General features: G+C 42.5%; 1 protein-coding gene across 1 annotated transcript in view; it reads left to right on the forward strand.

Annotated features, from left to right (window-relative positions):
- Positions 1-19,747, forward strand: part of LOC115478745 (kinesin-like protein klp-3) — a 94,979-nt gene that overhangs the window by 53,633 nt on the left and 21,599 nt on the right. Inside the window, exon 10 of the mRNA XM_030216315.1 lies at positions 15,519-15,661. Coding sequence (XP_030072175.1) covers positions 15,519-15,661 — 143 coding nt within the window. The remainder of the gene's footprint in view (positions 1-15,518; positions 15,662-19,747) is intronic.

Genomic DNA, 19,747 nt, shown 5'->3' on the forward strand with positions numbered 1-19,747 from the left:
TTTGCAGAATTCTCTGTAAAGCAGTTGCAAATGTTCCACTAACAGGGCTAGTTTATAAATAGAGATGCTGTAAATAGATGGTATCAAAAACAAAACAAGTTACAAGTGCACTCAGTGATCAATAAGAGACAGCAAAAGTGCCTTATATACCGTTAAAAACCAAATCTTATAAAAAGTATCTATTCAAACATGCTGAATAAACCAAAGTGCTAGAGATACAAGACAAGAAGTGATGACAAAGGTTGATATGTTAATCTGCCATATTTAGGGCCTGTTTACTAAGGCGCTTTAGCGTTTTTAATGTGCCTGCCATTAGCGTGCGTGTTGTGTAGGTGCCTATAGGGATATTGTAGGCGCGAACACAGTCAATGCGCATACACGGTTAACATGCGTTAAAAATGTTAACGGGCCTACAATGCGACTTAGTAAACAGGGTCCTTAGTGATTAAAGAATGAAAAAATGTGTGAGTCTCAACAACAGTGTGACAAGAAGCGATGAGAAAGGTTAATGGACATGTTAATCCTCAATATTTACCCCCCCCCCCCCCCCCCCATTTACTAAGCCACATGACAATGCCGACACAGCCCATAAATACAGTATTCATAAAAATACAACTAAATCCAACTCAGCATTCTATCCTGCTGGAGAAACAATATCTAAATTAACATTATCTCCATGCCAGACTAATTTGACAGTCATCATTACTACAAATCTCAAACCAGAAAACATATGAGACAAATCAATACAGTGTTGTACCATTGGTGCAGTGACATTACCCCTCCTAATATTACTCCTGTGTTCTATCAACCTTACTTTGACTTTTCTAACCGTTGCATTATTGTTAAAACATGGACAAAGGCTTATTTTTGAGTTAGATACTGTTTCTTCAGCAGGATTGAATGCTGAGTTGGATTTAGCTGTATTTTTATGAATACTGGATATATGATTCATTTTTTAGAGAACAGTATTATTTTGCGTCTGTGTGAAATTTTGATTTGCATTTAGATGGAATTTTTACTACGTGCGTCATGAAGTACTGCTGTATATAGACTTACTTTATAGATGGAATCATCCTTGGATGATTAACCCTATTTGACCAGAAAAACTCTTTTAGTATTTTGGAAGAGTTTGTTTTTGAACTAATAGGTTAATTTATGAAGGACACATGAGCACATAGTGCCTTATATGCAACTTATTTACCTGTGAATGTTTTTTTATATTTTTTATGTTGATTAAAAAGCGCTAGCAGGGCTTTCGAAGAGGATATAGTAGCACCATAAAGGAAGAGACATCCTCATTGACAGACTTGGATAACATAGTGGTTGAGAAGAGATTTGAAATGCTGGAGAACAGAGTGCAAGGATCAATAGCCTGAAGATTCCTAAATGTAACATAGAGGGGCATAATCGAACGCCACCGGCCAAATCGATGGCCGGCCACCTTCGTGTCCGGCTGCGCGGCGGGGCAGAGCCAAGCGTATTTTCGAAATACGCTTGGCGCCGGCCAAATAGCTTGCTGGATTTAGAGCAGGATCGCCAGGTTTATATGAGATGGCCGGCTTCGTTTTTCAGCCATAATGGAAACCGGGCCTGGCCATCTCAAACCCGGTGAAATGCAAGGCATTTCGGCATGGGAGGAGCCAGCATTTGTAGTGCACTGGCCCCCCTCACATGCCAGGACACCAACAGGGCACCCTAGGGAGCACATAAAAAAAAAGCTTCCAGGTGCATAGCACCCTTACCTTGGGTGCTGAGCCCCCCAAATCCCCCCCCCCCCAAAACCTACTCGCCAGAACTCTACACCATTACCATAGCCCTAAGGGGTGAAGGGGGGCACCTACATGTGGGTACGGTGGGTTTTGGGGTTTTTTGGAGGGCTCAACATTAACCACCACAAGTGGAACAGGTAGGGGGGAGGATGGGCCTGGGTCCATCTGCCTGAAGTGCACTGCACCCACTAAAAACTGCTCCAGGGACCTGCATACTGCTGTCAAGGTGCTAGGTATGACATTTCAGGCTGGCATACAGGCTGGCCAAAAAAGTTTTAGTTTTGTTTTTTTGGGGGTGGGAGGGAGTTGGTGACCACTGGGGGAGTAAGGGGAGGTGATCCCCGCTTCCCTCCGGTGGTCATCTGGTCAGTTGGGGCACTTTTTATAGACTTGGTCCTAAAAATAAATGGACCAAGTCCAGCAGGTGAAATGCTTGTTCGAGCCGGCCATTTTTTTTCCATTATAAGGTGAAGCCGGCCATCCCGTACCCACGCTCCCTGTCCCACCTTCGCTACCAACACGCCCCCATGAAGGTTGGCTGGCGCCACGACGAAAAGCAGTTGGGGCCGGCCAAAATCGGCTTTCGATAATACCGATTTGGCCAGGATCAGGAGATCGCTGGCAATCTTCCGATTTGTGTCGGAAGATCGCCGGTGATCCCTTTCGAAAATGAGCCTGATAGTAACATAGTAGATGACGGCAGAAAAAGACCTGCACGGTCCATCCAGTCTGCCCAACAAGTTAAACTCATATGTGCTACTTTTTGCGTATGAAAAATAAAAAAGGTGGGAATATAAGCCAGGCTATCCAAAGAATGGAACCAAATTATGTTTAAAAAAACAAAGTTTAATAATTTCCAAGCAAATAATGATATAACAAAAACACATAAAAAATGACATTTGCAACTGCTTTACAGAGAATTCTGCAAACTTAAGCTAGGCAGCATTATCTCATGGTGGCATGTTTTATTTTGTTGTTTTTTTTAAAGTTTTATAATTTGCTTTTTAATTGTTTTCTCTTCTTTCCTGTTTTGCTTTTGTAGATGAGGCATTTCTTTTAATAATTGTTGTGAAGTTTTAGATATTTATCTATTATTATTATTATTTATTTGTTTGTATCATTATGGGAATGTTTTATATACTATGAGAAGCACTAGGTATGCATTTATATATGTTAGGAATGCCAATTTGTACTACTTATTCATGTTCCTTTGGGGGTTTTTTTTATTCATACATATTTTTATTCATTATGATTTCTGTATTTTGCCAGACCCCTGATGCAGGTGAATAATCACCGAAACACGGCCCATGTTGAGAATTCTGCAAACTCTTGTGACCCCTGATGCAGGTGAATAGTCACTGAAACACAGCCTGTGTCAGGTCTTTTTGTGCTTTTTGTTCTGCTTTGATTGGTGTTCTTTGGACCCTCTCTTTTTCCCTTGTTCCTTTGTTCTGAGACTGCTGCTCTAACTAACTGCTCCTCTTTGCCTGGCTTCCCTTAGCAGATTAATTATGCGTTTGGTATTTTCGGCAGTTCGTCATCTAGAGAGGAAGCCAGCAGCACTTATACGTGTAATTTATAAAATGGGCTAGCTGCACATGGAAGTGGTGCCATGAGGAAGTTGCAAAATCACCACATCCACGTGGAAACTGCCAAGCTCATGCCACTCATTTTTTCTACATGCATATTTGTAAAATGGTAGTTCCCACTGTGCATGCCAGCAAATATATATGCACATGGCTCTGTGTTCAGCAGTGGCATACCCAAGGCTGAATGGGCCCCAAGCAGACAAATTAAAATGGGGCCTTATAACATCACATTTCCTCTTCAGCACGCCAGTCAGGGAGGGGGGAATACTTGGAAACTGAGGGATATCTGCAATAGGGTGTGTGGAGTAGATATTGAGAATAGGAGAATGTGTGAGTCTAGGGGTTCTGTATGCACTGGAGGACAATACTGTATATGTGGAGTGCTTAGGGGGAGTTTAGGGCAGTGGGAATATGTGAAGATGTTTGCTGTGGCTAAGCTGTCTAAGGTTTAAGAGTAGGGACTTTGTGCATGTTGGAGGTGCAGTGGGATTATGTGTGTGTGACATGTGTGATGTGGGGTATTTGGGGCTGTGGAGCAATTGGGGAGGGTGTATGTAAGTAAGAGACCAAAGAAAGAAGTGTTGGGTACACAATGAGGGTTTGATGGGCCTGGTATTAGAAGGATTCTTTCTACAGTAGTGGTACAGTAGAGTGGGGGGGCTGAGTTTTGTCTGCATGGAGGGTGTGGTTAGGGGTGCATTGGAGAGGAAGTGTGCAAGGTCAGCAGGGAGGATGTGAGACATACAGTTGTTGATCTGCTGGGAGGGCAATGGTGAGGTTGCAGCTGAAGGAGGTGTCTGAGGTGGGTCTGCAGTAGAGGGGAGATTTCCCAAGTTTGCATAAAGTAGTTTAGGTGTGATATGGATGGTTCAGGGAAGCCTCTCCTGCCTGTTTAATTATTTTTCATGTCTACCCCGGTGTATTCAGACCAGGGCTTAGGGGCCCTTTTACTAAGCCACATAGAGGGGAATAATCGAACGTCGCAGGCAAAATAGGTTGCCGGCAATCTATTTTGGCGGCGGCGCAACAGCTAGCCGGAACCGTATTTTCAAAAAAGATGGCCGGCCATCTTTTTTTTTTCGATAATACGGTGTGGGCCGGCGAAATGCCTTGGATTTCGCCGGGTTTGAGATCGCCACTTTTGTTTTTCCGCAATAATGGAAAAAACTGCCGGCGATCTCAAACCCGGCGAAATCCAAGGCATTTGGCCGTGGGAGGAGCCAGCATTTGTAGTGCAATGGTCCCCCTCACATGCCAGGACACCAACCGGGCACCCTAGGGGGCACTTCAAACATCTTTTATAAACAACCAAATTAGCTTCCAGGTGCATAGCACCCTTCCCTTGTGTGCTGAGTCCTCCAAATCCCCCCCAAAACCCACTGCCCACAAGTGTGCACCATTACCCTAGCCCTAAGGGCTGAAGGGGGGCACCTACATGTGGGTACAGTGGGTTTTGGGGGGTTTGGGAGGGCTCAACATTACCCACCACAAGTGGAACAGGTAGGGGGGGGATGGGCCTGGCTCTGCCTTTCTGCAGTCCACTGCAACCAACAACAACTGTTCCAGGGACCTGCATACTGCTGTCTGGGTGCTGGGTATGACATTTGAGGCTGGCATACAGGCTGGCAAAAAAGGTTTGTATTTTAATAATTTTTGTGTGGGAGGGGGTTGGCGACCACTGGGGGAGTAAGGGGAGGTCATCCCTCATTCCCTCCGGTGGTCATCTGGTCAGTTGGGGCACCTTTTTGAGGCTTGGTCGTGAAAATAAAAGGACCAAGTAAATCCGGCGAAATACTGCTTATCGCCGGGTTTTATTTTTCCATTATCCGCGAAAGCCGGCCATCTGGTAGCCACGCCCAAGCCTGCCCATGTCCCGCCTTCGCTTCGCCGCCAACACGCCCCTTTGAACTTTCGCCGGCGAGTCGAAGGGAAAGCGGCGAAGCTATCACAAATGTAGCTTTCGAATATATGCTTTTCGCCGCTTTTGCGAAATCGCCGGCCATATCCCGATTTGTGTCGGGAAATAGCCGGCGATTACTTTCGATTATAAGCTGGATAGGCGCCTACATGCGCAGAATGTGTGCCAATTTGGAATTACTGCTCGCCTACCACGTGGCCCTGGCAGTAATTTCATTTTGTACACGCATCCAGTAGGTGCGCTGGAAAGTTTCCAGTGTGTGGCGCTAACCGGACAGTAATTGGCATTGTACGTATGCTGACGATTACCACCCGGTTAACGTGTGAGACCTTACTGATAAGTCAATGGGTGGCGGTTAAGGTCTCAGGCCCAAAATGGGCCCGTGCCAATTTTCATTTTGCCGCACATACATTTTTGACCAAAAAAAAGGTCTTTTTTGCAGGTGCGCTGAAAAATGGACTCGAGCATGCCCAATACAAGCGTCTACACTAGCGCAGGCCACTTTTCGGCACACCTTAGTAAAAGGACCCCTTAATTTGTGCTGGAACGAGGTGAACAGCGTTTGACACGTCTTAGGCCTCAGGAAGTGACATTATTGCCCCATCTTCCTGCCTGCCAAAGTATTTTCTCTCCATCTTCCCCCTTCCAGTCCACCACATACCCTGTTTCTCGCTCTCTTATTCTGCATTCATTAAGCACTTTTGTTCCCTCCCATTGCCACCTTGCCGAGCCTGCAGTTGTAGTCAGCAGAGATGCACGGAACCACAGTACTGCATTGGTGTGCATTGGGTGCCTCAGGCTCTCCTCCCACACTAGCATTACCTCGGGGGCTCCCCCACCCCAGCAATGCCTCAGGGGCGCGCTCTCTCTCTCTCTCTCTCTTACCCTGCCGTCCTTCATTCAGTTAAAGGCAAAGATGCCAGCCTCATCTCTATCTTCCTCTGAAAAAGGAAATTGTATTTTAAATCTTGGCGTTCTTGTGGTGTCTTCTGCCATTTTGATAGTGCCGTGCGCTGGAAAGCTGTTTGGTAGTTGCAGTCTTTTTGATATTTGCTATCTTGGACTGGATTAAAAAAATGTTTCCCCTGAAGCATCTTGGAATGGCGAAACAGGGAACCCCTGTCAGGATTTGAGTGGCGATACTGGATTATCATCAGGATGACAGAGACATTGGTTTCCAAGATAAGTAATATATGAAAAGCAACTGAGATTTTTATAATATTTCCTCAGTTTATTCTGTATCAGTATGTTTTTTTTTGCTGTTTTTTGCTTTTGTTTTTTTTGCCCTTTGAAGGACTATTTTGAAGTTCATTTATAAGTGGAGTTTTTTTTAATGACTGATGATTACAGCGAACCACTTATATAATGTAGGCTTGTCTTACAATAAGGTGTGTCTCCTTTTCTACTGAGGTCTTCTTTCTTCTCCACTTTATACAGTTTTGTGGCAATCTCTCTGATACAGAATATTACTGTAGAAGTATTGGTTCTGGATATGACATTTTAATTCTGCAGATTCTTTGTGTTTGTTGATTTGAGAGAGACACACACACACATACAGGGACAAAGCTGAATGGGGAGGGCAGTGATGCATGTGGGAGAGAGAAAGATAGGGCAATGCTGAATTGTGGGTGTGTGGGGTGGGGAAAAGAGAGAGAAACATCCACATAAGTAATGCTGCATGCCAGGATCAGAGACAGAAAGAAAGGGACAATGTTGGGTGGCAAGGAGAATGACTGAGAAGAGATACTGGATAGCAGAGAGAGACAGGGGATGGGATTTGATATACTACCTTTTTGTGGTTACAATTAAAGTAGTATACATATTATAAGCATGTATTATTGAGTTGGAAAGTTGTAGGTGGACACTGTAAAAAGAGGGGAGACAGAAGAATTGTAATAAGAATGAATGAAACCTGAATGGATAGGCAGAAAAAAATGGAAGAAAGCTGAAAGTAATAGTGTTGGAGCTGGATGTAGTATAGGGGTGAAGAAGACAGAAGGAGAGAGAAAATGACAAATGGACAGGGGATCCATTGAAATACAGTTGAAAGAAGATAGGGAAAGCAGTACCCAGAGATTGGGACAAACATAGAAAAATTAAATGGTTAGATAAGTAGTAAAGAGAATTGTATTTTTAATTTAGGGTGAAATAATGTGGTTGCAGTGTTAGTCCAATTTAAAGGTTAATAAATAAGAAAAGAAAAAATGGAAAAGCGGTGATACCTTTTTATTGGAATAAATGCATTCTTTGATAAAGTTTTTGTTTTTAGCTTTTAGCGGCCAAAACCACCTTTAGTTTGGGACAGTATACTGCTGTTATGGTACACTGTCCTGACCTAAGGAAGGTAGTTTTGGCCTTTGAAAGCTAGTCAAATAATATGTTGTCAGTCCAATAAAAAGAACCACATTATTTTCTATTTTTGGTTTATTTAATTTTTAATGTAGTGGTTGGAATATGTTAATTTTTGAAATTTATATCTGCATCATATTTTGCATCGCATCATTGTTTCTGTTTCTCTGGTCTTGTACTGTATGCAGTATTTGGCGTATTATAGGGTTCAGTTTAATTACTGTCTACATATTTCTATTTTTAGTTTTTGGTTACTTATTCAATAATTAGGGGCCCTTTTACAAAGGCACAGAAGGGCTACCATATGGGTAGCACGTGCCAAATCAGCCCTATCGCTGGGGAGTGCAGGAGTCTGGTGGTAATTCCAAAGATAGCGTTCCGGCTGTAATTGGCAGTGCGTCCACATTGCTGCACGCTGCCTGATTACTGCGGGGTTAGCGTGTGAGCCCTTACCATCAAGTAAGTAGGAGGCAGTAAGGACTCACACAGTAAATGGCCAGGCGCTAATTTGGAACTTAGCACCTGGCCATTAATGCCGTAAATAGAATTTTGGCATTTATGCAGATGTGCTAAGAGGTAGCCTGAGCGCACGGGAAAATCATGCGCTTAACATGTCTTTGTAAAAGGACCTCTTATTGAGGGCCTGTCTGTGTTCTGCAATTGTGAAAGAGACCAGGTATTCCGTTGGCAATGAATGTTGTTGTAGGATCAATCTGTACTAGTCTGGCTTGTTTAGTGTTCCAGTAGCTGTATTGATGTTCTAGTGCTCACTGCAGTGTTTATGATGCTATCTTTTCCTTCAGAGGATCTTGTTGTGCAAGTCCTAGAAGTTCCTCTGTTCAGGCACTGCAGGGACAAGTGTGGGTGCATAAAGACAAAGTTGAAGAACAGGAGAACCAGAGCTGAAGGTCCAGTTTTAGACTGTTTGGGGCAGGGGCATACTGACAATATAGGCAACTGGGCAGTGCCCGAGGGCCCAGAGGCTCTCCCCCCCCCCCCCTGTACTCTACATCCCCCTAAGCCTCAGTGGGCCCTCTCTGGGCCTACTTTGAAGGGTCCTGGTGGTCTAGAGGCCTCTTTGGGGGCAGGAAAAAACCCCATTCTTTCCTGCCCATTTGTCGCTGCTCTGTCAGGCATTGCCACATATTCAGAATGGCTGCTGAGACTTCCTGCGGCAGTCTTGTGAGACTGCTGAAACCTATGAGACTGCCGCAGGAAGTCTCAGCAGCCATTAAGAAGAAGCAGCAGTGGGCAGGAAAAAGAGGGGTTCTTTCCTGCTCCCGGAAAGGCCACTAGACTACCAGGGCTCTTCAAGGTAGGCTTGGGGGTTGTAGTGTGCAGGGGAGTCCTGGAAACAAAGGTGGGGGCAGTGGCGGTGAGGGCCTGGGGGTGGCAGCAGCCCAGGGGGCCCAATGTCCCCATCTGCCCAGGGGGCCAGGTCACTGTCACTCCGCTCCTGGTTTGGTTTTACAAAAGGTGCAGAAGGGGCTAATACCAGGAAATATGTAAAGGAGTGTTTCCTGGGTTCTATCGTCTTTCCAGTTTATGAGGTGAAAAGAGCACACAGACAGCTCTGGGCAAAGCCATATGCTTTAATAATGAAACTGTTGAGGTGCAAAGAGGTGGAGCACGTCTTACAGGCCTCAAAGTTCCAGTCAACTGTAGAGTACAAAGAGCTTAAGGTATGGCTGTTTCCTGATCTTGGCCTTACAGACAGTTTGAAAAAGGAAGGAGCTGCGCCTCTTAAAAGACATGATGCAGAAACTAGGTTACAGAACTGGGATCTGGTATCCATATTGGTTTATGGTGGTGGAAGATGAAGTTATGAACTTTTTTAACATTTCAGAGTTGATGGCAAAATTTGTGACTACACTGCAGAACCAACAAGGCTGTGGAGGAAAGACATGGAAGGCAGGAGAAGAGAGCAGAAGTGAGGGTTGCTAGTTTGCAGTTGAATTCTCCAGATGCAGAAGAGAAAGCAGTGCTTAATGAGCTATTTGAGCCTGGAGAGGGGTTGCAAATTTCACAAGCAACAGCAATGGTGGATGGATCAGAACCTAGAGGAGGCCAACACTGAATCTTGACTGTGGACCATATTGATCTTATCTGTGTGTGGTGAGGGGAGTTTTCCGGGCAACCAGTTTGGGTATGGAATTGTATTAGTGGTGCTTGGGGAGGGAGGGGGGGGGGGGGGAAATGTGAAGGTTGTATGAGTGCAGGATATATGCCAAGACCTACTCCTCACTTTACACCGCTGCTTGATGCACCCTCCCTGGCTCATACCCTGCTAGTTCACCCTGTTAGATGCTTCTCCCCCTGCATACTCCTTGTATATTCTTCTAAGTTTTCCTATTCTGTATTTTATTTAATGTTTGTAAGCAACATTGTGCCTTCATGAGTGGGAAAATGTGGGATATAAGTGAACAATAAATAAATGTGGTGGTTAGGTACAAGGGATTTGGAAGCCATGACTGGGGTGAAAAAATTACGAGAAAGATAATGGGTAGTGGTGGGATGAGTAGGTTTTTTTTTTTATAACTGGGCAACAGATGGGGGGAGATGTCATGGACAGTGCTGGTGGATAGAGGGAGGAGGTGGGGTGAGGTTGTTTGGAGTGGGTTGTGGGGGAGGGGGGTAGTGAGTGGGATGGAGGAAGAGTGGGAGTGGTATGGGATTGCTCCAGGCTCTTGAGCAAGGAGTTGAGCAGTGTAGGAATTGACAATAGCTCTTAAAATAGCTACTCTTAATATAGGTGGTTTCAACTGTACCACAGTACCATCAAGCAGAAAAGAGTGTTGAACTATTTAAAAGATCATAAAGTAGATGATGTGCTGCTTCAAGAGACCTAACTTGCTGGGGGGTGAATACGAGAAACTGAAAAGGGGATGCTGGGGGAAAGTTATTTATTCGGCCTTCTCTTCCAAAAAGAAAGGGTTTGCTATTTTGATGTGTAAGGGTCTTCAGTTCATGAAATATGATGAAGGGAAACATATTTAGGGAAGGGTGGTCTGGGTCATGGGGAGAATAGATGCACACAAAATAATTTTTCTCAGTATATCCGCTAATGGGATGAAAAGAGATTTTTTTTTTTTATAAGTGGTTTGAGGCCTTCTTGCAGGTGGCTAGGGGGTTTAAATTAGTTGGAAGGGATATGAAGTGTTTTGGGAGAACTGCATAAGTCAGATCTTTTAGGGAAAGGATGGAAGAGGGAAGGGAGAGATCTAAGGGATGCCTTGGAAGCGTTTGATCTGTTGGACATTTGGAGGGATCAGAATCCAAAGGGGAGGGAATTTGCCTGTATTTCCTAGCATTAAATACATACTCTAGGTTAGATTGCATTTTAGTAAAAAGTAAGGTAGTAAATCGAGTGAAAGGTGTGGTTATTCACCCAGTCAGCATCTCTGATCACGCACTGGTCGCAATGCAGGTGGATTTAGTTCAGAAGGGGAAGGATGAGGAGAAACAGTAAAGATTGATCCCAGGTACACATCTCACCATTGCTCCCTTCTATTTTCCAAAACAAAAGATAGATGTTTTTCTTTTTTTGAAAATGACCTTCTTTGCTATTCAGATTTTGAACATTTTTTGCAAAACGTCCAAAGTCGGACTTAGATGTCATATTGAAAATGCCCCTCAATGTCTCTTGTAATGGGTGAAGAGGAAACAAGAGGTGGCTCTGATGCTGAAAAGGCCTCCAACAGGGTTGAATGGTCTTTTCTGTACAACTTGTTGAATGTCTTAGGGATGGGGGACAGCTTCATGGGTGAAAGCTCTGTACTTATGTCCCAGTTCAAGGATTGTTGTTAATAACATCAGATTAGAGGAATTCAAGTTGTAAAGGGATACACTACAGGGCTGCCCTTTGTCCCCAATGTTGTTTGCTCTGGGCATTGGCAGCCCCATATAAGACTGAATATTAGCATAAGGCCCATTATTATGTGGATGCATAATCATAAGATAATGATGTATGCAGATAACATATTAATCGTGATGCAGGAGCCAGTTAATTACTTTCATTTTTTTACAAGAATTGATGGAATATTCAAAATATTCAGGATATATATTAAATCTGGGGAAGACAAAGGCCACAGGAGCTGGGTTAATGTGCCAAGACTGGATGAAAGGAATTTCCTTTTAAATGTGTAATGGGGGGGGGGGGGGGGGGTGGTTAGATACCTAGGGGTGAAAGTATCAGACATAGGGAATCTGTTTAACTTGAACTACCTACATACATGTGTGGACAACCTTGCATCAAGCTGGTGGGACTGAATAGCTCAATATAAGATGATCATACTTCCCATATTGAATTTTCTGTTTACCAAACTCCTCATTCCTATTCCAGTCCATTACTTGTAATGGTGGCAGAAAAATCTCCAGAAACCTGTTTGGAAGGGCAGGAGGGCTAGGATTAGTCAGGACAGATTGGTGAAACACAGGGAGGCAGGAACTTCCTATTCTAAGGGTATATTACAAGGCAGTGGTCTTAAAGGGACTTAAATATCACTATGCTAACAATTATGAGATTCAATAGGTGGTATTGTGAGGGAGATTTTAAAACTCTTCTCTATTTATGAGGTGGAGCATGGAGAGGTGCAGGGGAATTCTGAGGATGGGTTGATGGATGATCATCCCTTTCTGGTGCTGCCGATACAGGTGTGGAAGGAAGTGAGGAAAAAGGTGGATTGATGGGGAGTATATTCTCAAGGAGCATACTGCAAGATTACTATCCATTCTCTGGGATGGCAATTACCAAATGGGGTCTAGAGTGAATGGTGAAGGGTACTGTCCCATTCTTTGCCTATTTTCACCCGAGGTACTTTCTTACAAAAGGTTCAAAACTTCAAGATATTGGTATAACTCCTGACCCTAAGGAGTGGAAGTGGGTATACTGGTTTATTCATAAATGCTCATGGGCAATGTCATATAAACAGTTGCAGTATAAGATATTAATAAGGTATAATCCACAAACAAACCTTTCCGGAGATGGGACGGCGGTAGAACGAGAGGGCATGAAATGAGATTGAAGGGGGCCAGACTCAAGAAGAATGTCAGGAATTATTTTTTCACGGAGAGGGTGGTGGATGCTTGGAATGCCCTCCCGCGGGAGGTGGTGGAGATGAAAATGCGTGGGATAAACATAAAGGAATACTGTGCAGAAGGAAGGGATCCTCAGGAGCTTAGCCTAGAATGGGTGGCAGAGCTGGTGGTTGGGAGGCGGGGCTAGTGCTGGGCAGACTTATACGGTCTGTGCTAGGGCTGGTGGTTGGGTGGCGGGACTAGTGCTGGGCAGACTTATACGGTCTGTGCTGGGGCTGGTGGTTGGGCGGCGGGGATAGTGCTGGGCAGACTTATACGGTCTGTGCCAGAGCTGGTGGTTGGGAGGCGAGACTGGTAGTTGGGAGGCAGGGATAGTGCTGGGCAGACTTATAGGGTCTGTGCCAGAGCTGGTGGTTGGGAGGCGGGGATAGGGCTGGCCAGACTTATACGGTCTGTGCACTGAAGAGGACAGTACAAATAAAAAAAGTAGCACATATGAATTTATCTTCTTGGGCAGACTGGATGGACCGTGCAGGTCTTTTTCTGCCGTCATCTACTATGTTTAAGATAGTAAATAGATTGTACACTAGCCTGAAGCAACTTCAAAGAATGGAGAAGTGGGACAATGACTACTACTACTACTATTTAACATTTCTAAAGCGCTACTAGGGTTACGCAGCACTGTACAATTTAACATAGAAGGACAGTCCCTGCTCAGAAAGCTTACAATTTAAAGGACAAATGTACAGTCAGTCGAGTAGGGGTCGTCAAAATGGGGCAGTCTAGACATGACAAATGTGGATGGGGCTGTGGGATTGCCAGATCCTTTGATCATATGCCATGGGGCTGTAAGGGTTTTGTGGTAAGTTTGGGTTCAGATAGATATGTTGGGATACATAACCAGATTCAAAATTAAGTTTACTGGGGTGGGGGGGGGGGGGGGGGGAGGGATGGAGGCCATAGAGATGAAGGGCCTTAGGAAGCGGGAATTGTTGCACAATCTACTGATAGCGCAGCTCACAATTGCGGGGCTATGGTGATGCAAAAATGGAGGGAGATGATGCAATATGATAAACTTATGTGGTTGTTGCAGAGGAAGGTGGACAAATTTAGGGCTGGAAATTTAATGGAAATGGATTAAGGCAAGTAGAGGGGGAGGTAAGTGGAGGGAGATCAGTTAACAGATTATTAGCATAGAATTAAGAATTTAGTTTGGGGAAGTTATTTATTTAAAAATTTATATTCTGCTGTATCCATAGTTTTCAAGGTGGAGTACAACAAACACAGGCATAATAAGAATATCTAATCTAATACATAATAATTAAGTCAGTAATATAAACTTGACCGAACAAGACTGAAATACAAGTTACATCTTGTACACATCATGTTCCTCATTTTGGTGGTGGGAGGAGTTGTACTTATAGGGATGAGGACAAAAATGATAAGAACATAAGAATAGCCATACTGGGTCAGACCAATGGTCCATCTAGCCCAGTATCCTGTTTCCAACAGTGGCCAATCCAGGTCACAAGTACCTTGCAGAAACCCAAATAGTAGCAACATTCCATGTTACCAATCCCGGGGCAAGCAGTGGCTTCCCCCATGTCCATCTCAATAACAGACTATGGACTTTTCTTCCAGGAACTTGTCCAAACCTTTTTTAACCCAGATACACTAACTGCTGTTACTACATCCTCCTGCAAAGAGTTCCAGAGCTTAACTATTCATTGAGTGAAAAAGTATTTCTTCCTATTTGTTTTAAAAGTATTTCTATGTAACTTCATTGAGTGTCCCCTAGTCTTTGTACTTTTTGAAAGAGCGAAAAATTGAATCACTTCTACTCGTTCTACACCACTCAGGATTTTGCAGATCTCAGTCATATCTCCCCTCAGCTGTCTCTTTTCCAAGTTGAAGAGCTCTATTATCTTTAGCCTTTCATCATATGAGAGAGTTCCATCCCCTTTATCATTTTGGTTGCTCTTCTTTGAACCTTTTCTAATTCCGCTATATCTTTATATGATGATTTCCTTTTATGTAAACTGGTTTGATCAAGGGAGGATGGGAGGAAAGGGAAGGGAGAGAATGGGAAAGTTGGGGACTTAAAAATCTTTGTTATAGATTGTATGTTTGAAAACATATTGGCTTAGTTGGTTTGTATTAGATTGGAGATGTGCTGAACTGTTTGTAATCTTGAAGCATGGTTTTCTGAGATCTTTCATTTCTTGTAGAGTCACCACACAATCGAGGGATTTCTTTTATTTCAATAAAAATTAAATGATTTAAAAAGAAGAATTTAAAAAATATTTCTTGTTTATAGCCTCTTTAATTCATAATGAACAAAATGAGCATGGAAGGACAATTATGTGCGGTTTAGACAATTCCTTCATGCTGAAAGCCAACATTAGTAGGTGAGTGGCCTATTCCAGCTGTACTGTTACATGTCTGCCGAATGAAGAGCAAGCTAAGGAGGGAGAAAAATAGACCAAAGATCAGAAACAAATCACAGTTTCCACTAATACAGAAAGATCCGAATTTCAAAACTGCCTATGATGAAAAGTTACAATAGAATTTCTTTATATCACAAAGATTTTATTTGAACTTGGCCAGTGTGGCCATGCTTCACCTGGCTTGAGGCTGCATCAGGGGACAAAACAACAGAGGGGAAAATATGGCCTCTTTGGGCAATTTCAAATAAAATCCTTGTGAAATAAAGAAATTCTATCCTTGTAATCTGCATTTCTGTTGCACTTTGCCGCTTGTGGATCTAAACAGCCTCTCCTGTATTGACTCCTATGAATGGAAAGTTCCATTTGGACAAACTGCTGATGAGTTTCCTCCCAATTATAAATTTGGCAGGAAGATGTGTTTGATGGGACTCTTCCAATTATCAAATCCTGTGTTGATGGCTATAACATTTGTATTTTGGCCTACGGACAAACTGGTTCTGGAAAGACATATACAATGATGGGCACGGAGGACAAACCTGGAGTGAATATAAGGTGAGCATGGTTAAGGATAAATTATCTGTCATCTAGAGAATGCATTTGCTGGATGTCTAATTAGGCAAAAATTAAATTCTTTTGAGAACATATGACAGCGCTGCGTATGCTTTGTAGCGCTATAGAAATGCTAAATAGTAGTAGTAGTAGTAGATGTGAAGCAAAAAATGCAAAGTACTGTACTCCCTGTTCCTATTAAGAATACATTCCCTCCTGTAGGCAGTGACAGCACAGTAAAGCATTGTTTTTTTTTTTTTGTCACATTTGTACCCCGCGCTTTCCCACTCATGGCAGGCTCAATGCGGCTTACATGGGACAAGGGAGGGTTAAGTGACTTGCCCAGAGTCACAAGGAGCTGCCTGTGCCTGAAGTGGGAATTGAACTCAGTTCCTCAGGACCAAAGTCCACTACCCTAACCACTAGGCCACTCCTCCTTAACCCTGCACCCTGGATACACCCAGTCAGTCTCATTTTCAGGATAGCCACAATGACTGTTCATGAGATAAATTTGCATGCACTGCTGCCACTGTATACAAATTTACCTTATTCATAATCACCGTGGGTGTGCCCCGAGGACTGGGTTGAGAATCAATGCAAGACAGATATCTCTACATTTAGGTTTAGTGCTTGAGTAATAAAAGTTTTTTTGGTATTTTTTTTAATTCAAAAAGGGTGCTGTTAGTTTCCTCCTGCTCCTTTTGAGTCCCAGCTCAATCAAAACCAACATTGGGATCTGGTGCTGTGATTTCATTTGCCAACTACCTAGACATTTTTTTCTTCTATTTTATATCTCCTTTTACCTCACCTAACCCATTTTTTGTGGTGACAATCATCAGTCAGGGGCCATGTTCTAGAACTTTCCCTGGAAACCTGCAACAATAGACCCTACATTTAGCCACTAGGAAGGCAATTCTGTAAGGAGTGACTTAGATGTAGGTGGCATGTGTTTATATTAATGCCAATATTCTAGTTATTTGCACACATATGTGAACACTTACTATTCTGTAAGTATGCCCTTATCTTCCATAGCATGTATTTTAAAGGTGGTCATTCAGGGGAAAGAGTGTGGGCACAGCGTGACAAGGGCACATATTTGCATGCATTTCTTATAGAATACTATGTTAAGTGAGTATCTCCCTATTCTAGGTGCGAGCATTTACACCAGCTCTATGGCTGACGTAAGTGCTTGTGCTTAAAATCATGTGTACACATATACCTAGTTATGCTAGTATTCTATAATGGAAAGAAAATGCCGATTTTTCTTTATAGAATAGGCACCTAAATAAAGGCACCTCTTTATGAAATTGCCCTGTAGATGCCCTGATTGCACAGTAACTAGGATTCTCTCCCTTCCTCCTCCCGATGAAGTTCATCTACTGCCAAACATTTTTTGATGCACGATTGCAGCACATATGTAGAATATGGACATCTATATGACATCACAAGATAAATTTTGGTTCATCATTATATTGTTTTATTTATTTTATTTTATTTATTATATTTATATCCCACATTAGCCCGAGTAGAACTCAGGTTCAGTGTGGCTTACATAACAATTAGAAAAGCATGAACATGTTCAGAATATAGTAACAGAAAGTAAAATATATCATATAATGTTAGTCCAGTAAAACTTGAGTTAGGAGCTGAGGTAATTAAATACTTAGGGGGGGTCTTTTACTAAAGCTTAGCTCGAGTTATCTGCAGCAGGGCCCATAGGAATAAAATGGGCCCTGCTGCAGAAAACTCGAGCTAAGCTTTAATAAAAGACCCCCTTAGTGATTTAAGCTAGATAATTGAAATATGGAGGGAAAAGGGCTAGGATTAGCTGGGATAGAGAGGAATAGTGGGAGGTGGGCTGAGGTAAAAAATGAATGCCATCAGTTTATTTGAGAAGAGTGCTTATTTCCTTAAAGGCTAGACTGAAGAAGTGAGTTTTCAATAGACTTCAGAATAACAAATAATCATCGGTGCATTTGATGGGTTTAGGTAAGGAGTTCTAAATTTTAGTGCCTTGATAGTTAGCAGTATGGATTGTTGTATAAGTTACTGTCTTACAATTCAGGAAATGTAGAATAAGATATTCTCTAGATGATTTAGAGGGACTACGTGAGGGTAATTCAGTGAGGTTGTTCATGTATATTGGGGCCGAACCATACAAAATTTTATGAATGAAGGTACATAGCTTGAATGATATTCTATCTTTTATTGGCAGCCAATACAAATCATACAGAAGGAGGGTTGTTTTGGCAAAGCATGGTAGTCTGAATATGAGACATGCAGCAGTGTTTTGAGTGGTTTGTAGTTTTTGAGGAGATACTTTTAAGTCCCGCATAAATAGAGTTGCAGTAATCAAATTTTGTTAGGACTAGGGATTGAACTAGGGTATGGAAGACTGATTTTGTGAAGAATGGTCTCAAGCCCGTAATGAATTGAAGACACTTGAGCGCACTTTGGAAATTTGGTTATCTAGAGTGAGGAATTGGTCAGTTTTGACTCCTAAGATTTTCAGAGTTGAGTCAAGGGGATATGTGATGTTCTCGATGGTAAATGATTTAAGATTTATAGTGTAATGAGGATTAGTAACTATTAAGAATTTAGTTTTATTGATGTTGAGTTTTAATTTGAAATTGGATGCTCAAGATTCCATTAGAGAGATACCTAATCTGATAGTATGAGTAACTTCATTTATTTCTTTAGTGAATGTAATATAGCTGGTACCATCATCTGCATGAAAGAATGTTGGGAGACCATTTTTCTCCAGTAAATTGCCTAATGGAATCAACATGATGTTAAATAGGATGGGGGACAATAGACAGCCCTGGGGCTTTCTACAAACAGGGGACCATGCTGATGACATTGTACCTGATTGTTTCACTTGGTATGATCTAGACCTTAGGAAGCCTGAGAATCGTTTTAACACAGTTCCACAGATTCCATAATGGTCAAGGATGTTTAGAAGGATATTATGATCAACAGTGTCAAAGGCACTGGACATATCAAATGGGAGTATTAATATTTTATTACCAAAGCTAAGCTCTCATCTAAATTTAGCTAGAAGGGTGGTGAGAACAGTTTCAGTACTGTGAGAAGGTCTAAAACCGGATTGTGAGCTATGCAAAATGTACCTAGTGAAGTTGGAGATATTTATTAAACCAACTAATGAACTAACCCCTCCATTACCTTTACCAATAATGGGATTGAAGCCACTGGTCTGTAGTTAGAGACTACACTTATGCTAGTTTGAGTATTCTTTGGTGTCGGAGTCAAAATAATGTTGCCATTTTGAGGGGGAATAGGCCCCAAAATAAGTTATGTCTGAGTGCAGATGGATTATTAGTAAATTAGGGGATGATTTCAGAAGGTAACTAGGGCAGTTATCAAATAGGCATTGTGATTTAGTGTATTTGTTAAGAGTGCATTTGATCAGTTGTAAGTGGGTGAAAGGCTGACCAGATTCTATCTGCTTAGGAGCATAGTGGTGAAGGATGATATAGATTAAGAAAATGATCTATTGATGTTAGGGAGTTATTTAGTTCCTGTCTGATTTTAGTTATTTTCTGCACAAAATATAATATTTCAATGACATTTTGATGACATTGAGATTTCCAATGAGTAATATTGGACATTTGAATTCATTAGACTTTTCTATATGTGCAATGATGGGTTAGTAGGTGGCTCTCTGTTGAGGGCACATAACACATATTTAAATATATTTTTTGTCTTGTTTCTGTTTTATATATATTGGTTTGTACAATGAATATACATGAGATAGTTTTCCATAGAATGGAGGTAATGCATGCAAATCTATTTCATGCATATTTATTGGGGATATTCTGAAAACCTGACTGGCTAGGTGTGTCCTGAAGACTGGGTTGAGAATCCCTGGTCTAGGTAGCTCTGCAGTGTGCTGTGAGGTAGGGCTCATTGATAAGCTTTTCGGCGGTAAGCCCAACGCGGGCTTACTGCTCACTAAAAGGGAAGTACTGCCGGGCTACCACAGCAGCCTGGCGGTAGTCTCCACTCCCGGCGTGCGCCATTTCCAGCGCCGGTGTATATCCGGCAGTAATCAGCACTGCCCAGTTAGTG

The sequence above is a fragment of the Microcaecilia unicolor genome, chromosome 10 (assembly GCF_901765095.1).
Source record: "Microcaecilia unicolor chromosome 10, aMicUni1.1, whole genome shotgun sequence".
NCBI classification, from domain to species: Eukaryota; Metazoa; Chordata; class Amphibia; order Gymnophiona; family Siphonopidae; genus Microcaecilia; species Microcaecilia unicolor.